Source organism: Lepus europaeus, chromosome 13 (assembly GCF_033115175.1).
Source record: "Lepus europaeus isolate LE1 chromosome 13, mLepTim1.pri, whole genome shotgun sequence".
NCBI lineage: Eukaryota > Metazoa > Chordata > Mammalia > Lagomorpha > Leporidae > Lepus > Lepus europaeus.
Window position 1 is genome coordinate 57,463,475 of NC_084839.1, and position 12,058 is coordinate 57,475,532.

The 12,058-nt window shown below is 46.0% G+C and overlaps 1 protein-coding gene across 3 annotated transcripts in view; it reads right to left on the minus strand.

The window, feature by feature from the left end:
* The window catches only part of USP34 (ubiquitin specific peptidase 34), a 235,373-nt gene extending 230,181 nt beyond the window's left edge, over nt 1–5,192 (minus strand). For all 3 annotated transcript variants that reach the window (XM_062209502.1, XM_062209503.1, XM_062209501.1), the window contains exon 1: nt 5,044–5,192. In XM_062209502.1, the coding sequence (XP_062065486.1) occupies nt 5,044–5,086 (43 nt within the window). In that variant the 5' untranslated portion in view covers nt 5,087–5,192. The remainder of the gene's footprint in view (nt 1–5,043) is intronic.
* Between the last annotated feature and the right edge of the window lie 6,866 nt (nt 5,193–12,058).

The following is a 12,058-nucleotide window of genomic DNA, read 5'->3' on the forward strand; positions in this document are numbered from 1 at the left end:
CAAGTTGGAACAGCAGCATCCCACATCATAATGACTAGGTTCAATACCAGCTCCACTCCTGACTGCAATCTCCTGCTAAAGCACACACTAATGGGTAGCAGGTAATGGCTCAATTGGTTGGATCCCTTGACACTCACATAGGAGAACTTGGATGAAATGCCTGGCTTCTGGGACTGGCTCTGAGGCATACCAGGTTAAACCGCTGCCTATAGTACTGGTATCCCATATGGGTGCCAGCTGCTCCACTTCCAATCCAGCTCCCTGCTAATGTGCCTGCGAAGGCAGCAGAAGATGGCCCAGGTCTCTGGGATCCTGCCTGCCACCAACGTGGGAAATATGGAAAATCTCCTGGCTTTGGCCTGGCCCAGCCCCAGGCTTTTTGATCATTTGGGGAGTAAACCAGCAGATGGAAGATTTTGCTCTGTCTCTCCTCTCTGTAACTTTTGATTTCCAAATAAATCTTTAAATTAAAAAAAAAAAATTCCTGGCTTTGGCTTCAGTCTGGCTGAGCTACATGCACTGTGAGCTTAGGGGAAGTAAACCAGTGGATGGGGGCTGTCTCTGTCTAACTTTCTTTCTCTCTCAAATAAATTCACTGCACGTTTTAGTATTTAATGGTTTTTAAGTTACTTTATTATGAAGGTTTTTGAGCTGAGACTTTGAATACCATTATCTTTGAAAGCCAGTATTTTAAGTATAAATTGGTTTAAGAGTAATTTAACAAAGCTGGCACTGTGAAAAAATGGATAAAGCCACAGCTTGAGGCGCTGCCATCCCATACAGGTGCTGGTTCGAGTCCTAACTGCTCCACTTCCGATCCAGCTCCCTGCTAATTTGTCTGGGAAAGCAGCTAAAGATGGCCCAAGTACTCTGGACCCTGAACCCTCATGGAAGATGTGGAAGTTCAGGACTCCTGGCTTCAGATTGGCCCAGCTCCAGCTGATGCAGCCATTTGGAGAGTGAACCAGCAGGTAGAATTTATCTCTGACTTTGCCATTAGTAAACAAACAAAAAAAAGAGTAATTTACCAGTGGAAAATCCACAAATTGAGATTGCGCATTAACTAAGATGAAGTTTCCCAAATCAATGAAGCAATTCTAAATGTCCACGAAAAATGTTACTAATGATTTTGTACCTGTTTTGCAGACAAATATATGAAGATTCTCAATCAGCTCCATTTGCCAGTCTCTAAATTCCTACTACAATCATGGAGGAATTATGCTTTAATTTTTTGAAAATACATCATAACATAGTAATTTAACTTCGCTGAATAGTGTACTCAACAGTGTCTTTCATCAGAATAAATCACGGGCCAGTATTGTGGCCCAGCACGTTAAGCTACCACCTTTAACGCCGGAATCCTATGTGGGCAATGAGACCCAGACCCTTAGGTCTGGCCCAGCCTCAGCTGTTGTAGTCATTTGGAGAATGAACTAGCAGATGGAAGATCTCTTCCTGTGTCTAACTGTTCCTTCCAAAATAAATAAGTAAATCTTTAAAATAAATAACTGAAACAGAACAGAATTATACTACAAATACAGATGTTAGATATCCAAGTTGACTACTATTAAGCAGGTGACCTGTTCCTTGGCAAGTCATTTATCTTTTCTGAAGTTCAGTTTCTTCACTTTTAATGCAGCCATACCAATACTTGAGCCTGCCTATCCAATGAATTGTCCATTTGACAATTTGGTAAGTTATAATTTAGAAGAGTGATGTAAATTTAAAGAAACTTCTGCTTTGCTCTCAAGAGAAATTTACTTTCCCAAGGTAAATAATCATCTCAATCCACTAGTGAGATAGTTTGCTGTGATAATAGCCCAAAGCACAACTTTGGGCCTTCAACTTCTCACCAACATTCAGAAATGTTTTTGGCTTAGTAAATTAGTTCATAAAAAGTAACTACAGGGGGCCAGCACTGTGGCATAGTAGGCTAAGCATCTGTTTGTGGCACTGGAATCCCATATGGTATCCCAGCTGTTCCTCTTCCGATTCGGCTCTCTCCAGTTCCGATCCAGCTCTGGGAAAGCAGAAGATGCCCCACATGCTCAGGGCCCCTGCACCCAGGTGGAAGACTGGAAGGGGCTCCTGGCTCATGGCTTCCGATGGCCCAGCTCCAGCCACTGCAACCACCTGGGGAGTGAACCAGTGGATGGAGGACCTTTCTCTGTCTCTCCCTCTATCTGTAACTCTCTCTCTCAAATAAATAAATTTTTAACAAACAAACAAAAAAAAAAACCACAAAAGCAATTAACACACAAAATTCAATGGAATAATCAAATGTATGCAACCCCACAAACTGACAAAATTTACTCAATACTCCCAAGCTTTATTTTTAAATTCCAATATTAAAGCTAAATATTGTCTTGAAACAGTTTCAACTTTCAGGTTATCTTTCAAGGCCCTATTTTAAAGGCGAGTTGAGGGGGCAGGTGCCTAACGTGGTTCCACTGACAGATTTCAATGGGCCCTTAACCTGTTGGCAAAATCCTGTCTGTATACCTATGTGAGCATTCACAGCTTTAGAATCTCAGCAAGATGAGAGATATAACTAGTAACATATATGCTTTCACCAAAAAGTGATGGTAAAAAAAAAAAAAGTTGTACACACTTTTTAAAACCAATTTTTATTTTAATTCTATTACACTGTGCCGAATTTTAAATATTCCACATGAAGTCATTACAACAGGTCTCTGAGTACTACCACAGAACCCCACTATCCACATTATGTCTACCCTTTCTTTACACAAAATTTTTATACACTTAAAGGTGTATCAAGGCAGACTTCTTAAGAATGATGTGTAATCTCAAAGAAACAGGTTCTTGTTCTTTAAATAATTCTTTTTCAATATGAAAAGCACCACCCAAAAGTGTATATAATTTCTTCTCTTGGTTGCTAAAAAAGTATGGGGAGCTATACTGAACAATTAATTTTGAGCACATTTGGGGACTTCAATTACTAATCAAATATGGATTGGTGATTATCTTTGCCCAACCTATGGAGGAAAAAGGACAGACTTCTAACATAATTTTGTGAACCAAATTACTCAAAAAAATCAATTTCAATTCAACAAGTTTTATGAAGTTTTATATATCACAGTCACGAATAAAAGATACTGTGGTGAGATACAGTAATACCCTTTGCTTTCAGGTAACTTAAAAGTCATGTTTGTAATACAGGAACTGCACAAAGAAAAAATGAAAACAATTTTAAAACTACTAAGGGTGGGGGAAAAAGTGCAACCCGCAATAGCTTGATATAAACTACATATAAAATTGTTGAAGTAATTTATTAAAAAAGGACGAATCACTGTGAGATGAGGGGTTAGGAGGTAAATTTTTAAACTGAGCCTTAGAAGAAATATTAAGAAACTAAGTAACTCATTTCTATGAAATCCTTCATTTGCACATTAAAACAAGTTTCTTAGAAGTTCTAGATGGCCAAATTTCATGAATCTTGTTAAAGTGTTCTTACCTAAATGTAATAAAAGCTAAATTCTCTTTCAAATATCTGTATTTCTAACTCTCCATAAAACCAATGCATTTTGGGGTACTTGTCGCCAAACCACTAGCATCATTCAATCTTCAACAGGACTTTTTGCTGGAATCCAGATGCCATCTCCTTTCAAAAGGAGAAATTAACAGACTTTCATTTCTTTAGATACTATGTTTAAAATTTTCCTAAAGTTTAAAATTTTAAAAATCAACACGTTTTAGATTTTTTCTAAAATATATTAGAGAGCAAAGCCATCCCTTCTCCAATCTGAAAATAAAGTCACAATCTCACAACTTTTATCTGGACTACAAGATACATTTATGGAAATTAAGAACTGAGGACCCATGATTACCACCATTAAGGATCTCAAAATACAAATAATCTCGAAAATTTAGGATGACACAAATATTTGATACTATAATTGAAACAGGAGGTGAAAAAGCCTACTTCAACCTGTCAGAAGGTAAACACAGTTTAAAGTACATTAGAACCCTCCACTTTTCTTATTGCCCTTGGTGCCTACAGTGAAATTCAAACACAAATAAAATTCAAACAGAAAGAGGACAGTTCAATTTCCAAACCAGCTGTTTGAGGGAATCTTATTAGAAAACATAAATTCCACACAGAATAAATTGAAAACCCACGTAAACTGTCTGTAAATCAGTATTTTCCCATCAATCAAATTCTTATAAACTGATCTTTTCATCTAATTCACCTTTTCCAACTAGGCCGTTGGGCCCAGAAGTAGCTGACTTGCAATATGTCTTGTTTAAGCTGAGATACCATGTTGTAAGGGCCGGGGATAAAATAAAAAGGAACTGGCCAGGAAAAAAATTAATGTACTTTTTATTACAAAAGGTGTAAGAAATAATGCATTTCATTCTAGGACACAGGCCATGACTACCCAGGGATGGTAATGCCGGGTTCTTAGGAATTTACCTTTAATACGACGAAGCGTACGCGAAAAAGAAACATCATTAACTAATTTATATTTTTAAAAGGGTACAAGGGTTCAGATCATCACTACCCCAGTTCATTTTCAGCTATTTAAGGGCTGGCAGAAGGTTTTAATACGCCCACACACCCCCAAGGGAGGGAGAAGAACCACCACCCTCCTTCCGAGGAGTTTAATGAAAATTAGCAGGTAAGAGAGGCCTCGGCAGCACGCTGGGAATCCAAGAGGGCGGCCGGAGGGCTCGTCCTCCGAGCCCACCTCACCGCACCTCACCCGCAGGACGAGGGGGCGAGCGGCTCATTACTGCCGACGTTAATTGACACCTGTAATGAGGAAACTTTCCGAGCGCCGAGAGCGCTCAGGCCTGCCCGGCCCGCAGCTCCGCGGCGGCCGCCGCTCGGGCGCCCAGGTAACCGGGCCGGCCTGGGCCCGAGGCGCCGCGCCGGCCGCGCCGCCGCGCACCTTCCCGGGCGCTAGGCCCGCACGCCGCCCGGCGTCGCCTCCCGCAGGCCGCGGCAGCCCGGGGAGGCCGGGAGGCGGCGCGGGGACCCCAAGCCCTGCACCCCGACAGGCCGCCGGCGCGGCTACTTACTTTCATTTAACACCTCCACCAGGTCTGCGCAGTTCTCGCACATCGTTCGGCCGCCGCCCCCCCCCTCCCCCGCTTCGGATCGCACTGCCTGATCCCTACCGGCGGGGGGGAGGGGAGAGAGGCGGAGGAGGGGGCCGGCCGGCCGGCGGGGCGGGGAGGCGGCGAGGGCGGGCGGCGGCGGGGACGGGGCGGGGAGCAGAGTGGGGGAGGGGGCCGGCGGTCCCCGGAGCGGGCGGGGGAGCGGAGGGGGGCGAGGGGAGGCGCGCAGGCCGGAGGGGCGCCGAGGCGCCGGCGGCGGGGAAGGGGGGAAGGACGGGGGAGGGAGGAGGGAGGGGGCGGGTGGGGCGAGAAGCAGCAGAGTCACTTCACCGACCAGACGCCGCGGCCGCCGCCGCTGCCGCCGCCATTTTACTAGCGCGCTCGGGCTGCGCTCGGCTCTTTCCGCCCGGGCGAGGGAGCCGAGGAGAGGCGCCTCGCGCTCTCATTCCTCCGCCTCCCTCCCTCCGCTCGCCTCCCGCCCTCCCACCTCCCCTCCGCACACACGCCGCACGCTCCACACCCCGCCGCGGCCGGCTCGCCGCCCTCCCTTTCCTCTTCCGTCCGGCTTCCCCGCCCTCGGTCCACCCCCACCCCGCCCAGCCCGGATCTCTGTCAGCGGCCGGAAGGGAAACGCGAAGCCAGCGCGGCCGCGGGGGGAGGCCGGCTGAGTCGGCGAAGATGGCGGAGGCGTCGCCCGCCGGCGGGGCCCGGGGCCCGGGGCCCTTGCGCCGCCCTGTCCCCCGCCCCTGCGCCTCGCCGTGTATCCTCGGGGCCCTCGGAGGGGCAGGGGCGCTGCTTCCTCTCGGGTCCCCCGCCCCTGCGCTCCGGCCTTCGGGTTGGGGGAAGCCGTCGAGGTCAGCGGGGGCGACGCGGCAGCCGAGGCCCGGGCGCGGCCCTCTCCCCCTTGGGGCGCAAGAGTGGACCAGCCCGGGGCCCGGCCTGACCTGCCTCGGTGTTTATCGCTGCCCCGGGAGTCTGAGGCGCATCGGTCCCGAAGCCGGAAGACACCTTGATGGCACCAGAAATGGCGGGCTGGTGTTCACATGGCAGCGCCTCGTCCTCACGCGGGAGGGCCCTTCGCCATGTGCCAGTTCACGCTGGCCCCTGAGGTGGCGCGGGCTGCGCGACCAGAATGTTAAAAGGAGAAGCAAAGAACAGGTGAGGGAAGGGGCACGCGCTGGAGCCCGGCGGTGCCGCCGGTGGGGAAGGCGCTCAGGCACCTGTTTATGCAGAGACTGCACAGCCCCGCAGGGGGTGTCCACCGTATCCTCAGAAAGGTAGCCAGGGCTCTAGGAGTTCTTTCACACCCGGCTCGGCTTGCCTCCCCGCCACCTTCCCTGCACGCTTTGCCATGTTGCTCCAAGTTGGTAGCGTTTCTCCCTGAACCTGCCCTAGGTGATCCTTGGGTGCCTTCATCTTCCTTATCTTTCCCACAAAATTCCGGCTTCTTGCATTTGGATCCTGTAGCAGAGTCCAACAGCTGTTCCCAACCACTCCTCTTCCCTGCCAACAGGGACGCAACAGTTTTCCAGGTGATAACAAGAATGTGATGGCCATCTGATTTTTCTACCACTACCCATGTAATTGAGTTATTACCCATGGTATCCAAGCAGAAGTCTGCAGGGTGGGTATTTTAAGAAGAATTGCTCTTTCCTATGTAAAAGAAAAAAAAAAAATCAGCCAATAGGCCTTTTGTACCCTTGTTTTCATTCTGCCTAAAACATAATCTTGATACACAAAGAAATGTCCAGTTTGTAATTTTTTTAAACCATGAAGCCACAAATAGGATAAAAGCCAACTACATTTGATAATGCAGAATAATAAAGTGTGGGTCTCTGGTACATTTCTTGAACAGCTGCCTATCCTCAGATTGCTTATAGGAGAAAAATAAATCTGTTTTTCTTTAAGTCATTCCTAGATTTCCATTACTAGTAACTAAGCACATTCCTCATTCCTGATTATTTGTTTCTATCAACTATGCTTTTAATACCATAGAGGGGAACCAGCGTTGTGGCATGGCAGTTCAAACTGCTCCACTTCCAATCCAGCTCCCAGCTAATGGCCTGGGAAAAGCAGTAGAAGATGACCTGAGTGTTTGGAGCCCTGTACCGACTGGGAAACCTGGGAGAGGCTCCTGACTCCTGGTCTCTGGGTGGGCCAGCCCTGGCTGTTGTGGCCCTCTGGGGAGTGAACCAGACTTCTCTTGACCTCTCTCCCTCTCTCACTATTTCAAATAAATTTTAAAAAAAGATTAAACCCAGGGCTGGCGCTGTGGCGCAGCAGATTAACACCCTGACCTGAAGCGCCGGCATCCCATATGGGCGCTGGTTCTAGTCCCAGCTGCTCCTCTTCCAATCCAGCTCTCTGCTATGGCCTAGGAAAGCAGTAGAAGATGGACCAAGTCCTTGGGCCCCTGCACCCACTTGGGAGACTCGAAAGAAGCTCCTGGCTCCTGGCCTCAGATTGGCATAGCTCCGGCCATTGCGGCCATTTGGGGAGTGAACCAGCGGATAGAAGACCTCTCTGTCTCTACCTCTCTCTATAACTCTGTCTTTCAAATAAATAAATCTTAAAAAAAAAAAAAAAAAGATTAAACCCATAGAGAACTACTATGCCTATGGATGTAAGTTGTTTCCTTCCTGTTTTCTTTTTCCCCCTTAAAAATATAAACTGCCTTTCTTTTCTGAGCTTGTCTGTGCCTTCATCCACACATCATCATGCCTTGAAAAACTGAGCAAAACAAACACTTTCTGCATGCAGCCAGATGAAAGGAAGGAAACTGTCAAAGAAAACTAGGGTAATGTGAAATGTTAAGTTCAGTATAGTAGATAGCTTTATACCTTGGTCATCATAAACAAGGAGATACAAAGATTTGTTTTTAATAATTGTTTATTTGAAAGAGTTAGATCTTCCATCCCCTAGTTCATTTTCCAGATGGCCACAATGAAACCAGAAGCCTCATCCTGTTCACCCACATGGCTACCGGTTCCTTCTTAGAGAAGTGGAGCAACCAGGACAGGAACCAATCCCCATATGAGATGCTGGTTCACAGGCAGTGGCTTAACCTGATAATACACCTCAACATGGGCCCCCAAAATCTTTTTTTAAAAAAACTAACGGGCCGGTGCCGTGGCTCACTTGGCTAATCCTCCGCCTACGGCACTGGCACTCCAGGTTCTAGTCCTGGTTGCTCCTCTTCCAGTACAGCTCTCTGCAGTGGAGGATGGCCCAGGTCCTTGGGCTCTGCACCCGCATGGGAGACCAGGAGGAAGCACCTGGCTCCTGGCTTCAGATCAGCACAGCGTGCCAGCCATAGCAGCCATTTGGGGGGTGAACCAACAGAAACGGAAGACCTTTCTCTCTCTCTCTCTCTGTCTAACTGCCTGTCAAAAAACAAAAAAACTAACATTAAGTTGCTTGTTTTAAAATGGTTTGAGAATGTAAAGAATTATGTGTTCATTGTTCTGCAGGGCTCAATAAACTTTCTCCATAAAAGGCAGATAGTAAATTTGGGGTAGGGGACATATAGATCTGTTACCACAATTTCTCAACTATTAATATGAAAGCACCCATATATAATACACAACAGAATAAGTGTGGTCTTGTTCAAATAAAACTTTATGGGCTTTGAAATTTGTGTGATTTTCATGTGTCAAAATATGATTTTTTCTACCATTTAAAATATAAAAACCATCCTACTGGACAAGCTGTACAAAATATATAGCAGGCCAGATTTGGGCTGTGAGCTAGAGTTTACCAGTCCCTTATCTACCTGCACCGATTGTTAGACCAAGGCATAGAAGTCATGAAAAAAAAGGTCATCTGCCTCCTGACTTTAGACTCTGCTCTTCTATGCTAAGTGGGTATGTTCTATGCATTCTAAAGAATCCTGAGGGGCCAGCATGGTGGTACAGTGTATACTAAGCCACTGCCACCTGAGCTCCCATGCTAATGCAGCTCCTTGCTACTGTTGCCTGGGAAAGCAGAAGACGGCCCAAGTCTTTGGGCCTCTTCCACTCACAGAGGTACCTAGATGGAACTGAAGGCTCCTGGCTTCAGGTGGACCCAGCGCCAGCCATTTTGGCCATTCTGTCTCTGCAACTCTGCCTTTTAAATACAAAAGTTAAATGTTTAAAAAATAAATAGGGGCCTGCAGCATGGCGTAGTGGGCTAAGCCTCCATATGGGTGATGGTTCCAGTCCCGGCTGCTCCACTTCCAATCCAGCTCTCTGCTGTGGTCTGGGAAAGCTAGGGCCTGCACTGCATGGGAGACCCGGAAGAAGCTCCTGGCTCCTGGCTTCAAATTGGCTCAGCTCCAGCTGTTGCGGCCATTTGGGGAGTGCCTCTCTGTAACTCCGCCTTTCAAATAAATAAACAAATCCTTAAATATATATATATATATAATAATAAAAATAAGTAAATTCAAGAATGATGAAACTGTGCAAAATAACTCTAAAGTTCTTGTGAATTCAAAGATCAAACCCAGTAATCAGCAGTGTCCAGTCTACCTTTGGTAGCTAAATGATTGGTAAGTATGTTTTTAGTATTTTGTTTACATGTCTCCCTCTAGTGGTAGAACTATTATTTCAGTAAAATATGATGTACAATATGAAACTTTTAATTGTCTAGTTTGTAGTATATTCCTAAGCACTTGTTTGAAAAGCAATCCCATATAAACAACTTTGGAAAATTAATACTTAGAATTATTTTCCCTTCTTAGCATTCTGGTTCTTGCTATTGGACAAAGAATTTTAACCTTTTTATTGTCTCTAAAGTTTGAGGTTAAAGCCTGCTGTTACTAACCACTAAGCACCAACATCATGTACTTTAAAAATAGGAAAGAGAAGGCAAAGTGATAATGGCCTGTGTTGGCTTTGATGCCTCCAAACAAAGAATGCCATAAGACAACAAGTGAAAATAGTATGTTTCTATGTCATCCTAAAACTGGTAGCAGAGTGGAGAAGTGAGACAGGAAATGGGGGAGGGTTATTTAAACAAGGATTCATTATAAAGCTTTTTACCCCTGAGTGTAATGGGAGTTTAATCCTTAATCTCATTGAGAAACTACATACCAGTACAAAACATATGCTTCAAAATTATCTAACTCAAGGGATAAGGAAGCTTGGTATTACTAATACTCCTCTTTAGTCATACACTGAGTATCGAGACAGGAACAGGTTGTAGAAAGCAAAACAGCCTCCTCTTTGCTCAGGAAGCCAGAGAAAAACTTTAGGCATACAAATTTAGGTGCTAGCTGTTGAAAGTCCAGCCATTGCCCACTTAAGTGATAACTAGGGGATACAGACCGACTACTGACAGGATCTGGTGTATTCTATTTTGAATACAGATATGATATCTTGAGTAGCAGCTTTTATCCTGAAACAAAGCCTGCAAGCAAAAAGCAGAAACCAGCCATTGAAGATGGCAAAATGAAAGAGAAAATTTCTGTGTTACCAGTGGCTTTACTGAGCAGCTGACCAGCTAGCAACCGTCTATTTGATATATAAGATCTTTTGGTCATCTAACAAAAAGTCTGGAAAATACTACTCAAATTTTTGTGGCCCAGTGCAGTTATTAGAATAACATAGACATGGGGCCGGCGCCATGGCTCACTTGGTTAATCTTCCGCCTGCGGTGCCGGCATCCCATATGGGCTCCAGGTTCTAGTCCCGGCTGCTCCTCTTCCAGTCCAGCTCTCTGCTGTGGCCCAGGAAGGCAGTGGAGGATGGCCCAAGTGCTTGGGCCCCTGCACCTGCATGGGAGACCAGGCAGAAGCACCTGGCTCCTGGCTTCGGATCGGCGTAGCGCTGGCCGTAGCAGCCATTTGGGGAGTGAACCAATGGAAGGAAGACCTTTCTCTCTCTCTCTCTCTCTCACTGTATATAACGCTACCTGTCCAAATATATATATATATATATATATATTATATAGTAGACAGACTAATGCTCCCACCAAGATGTCCCTGTCCTAACCTCCAGGATCTGTGAATATGGGGCCTCACATGGCAAAAGGGACTCTGCAGGTGAGATTGAATTTAGGACATTGAGACGGGTATTCTGGATTATTCAGGTGGGCTCAGTATTAAATTGGCCCTTAAAAACAGCCTTTCCCAGCTGCGTTCAGAGAGAGCTATAACTGTATAAGAATGGTCTAAAAGATGCAACATTGCTGATTTTGAAGATGGTGGAAAGATGCTAGATGCCAACAAATGTGGATAAACTCTAGAGAAGCTGGAAGACAAGGCAACAGATTCTTTCACTCAGTCTGCAGCAGTGACCATAGCACTGCTGACGACACTAATCTTAGCCCAGGGAGACCCAGGTTGGACTGCTAGCATAGGGGACACTAAAATAAATGGTTTCGGGCAGGTGTTAGGTGCAGCAGAATGAGCCGCCACTTGGCCTGCACCCCCATACAATTCCTAGGATTGAGTCCTGCCTCTGCTTCCAATCCAGCTGCCTGCTCGTATTCCTGGAGCAGCAAGCGAGGCCTCAAGTACTTGGGTCACTACCTCTTGTTCAGGAGACCTGAATGGAGTTCCAGGCTCCTGTCTTCAGCCTGGCCCAGCCCTGGCCATTGTGGCCATTTGGGGGAGTGAGCTAATGGATGGAAGATTCTCTCTCTCTCATTGCTTTTCAAATGAATAAAAGGTTTGAAGAACAACAGTTGCTGGATGTGACAATTTGCAAACGGATCCTCTGTGTGCTGGATGTTTTTCTCACTCCTACATTGGCTTTGTTTATTCTCACCCACCTCTGCACACTGCAGGGGCCAGGGCTGACTGCTCCACTGAGCCTCATGGACTTTTTAGGTGATTGTCTCCAGCTCTATGGTTTGAAATATAGCCTAACTACTGAATTCATATCTCTAACTGAATCTAAGTATCGTGACATGAAATTTTTGCATATATAATGAGAATTTCTTTAAAGATTCATTAATTCTATTTGAAAGGCTGAGTGAGAGAGAGATAGGGAGA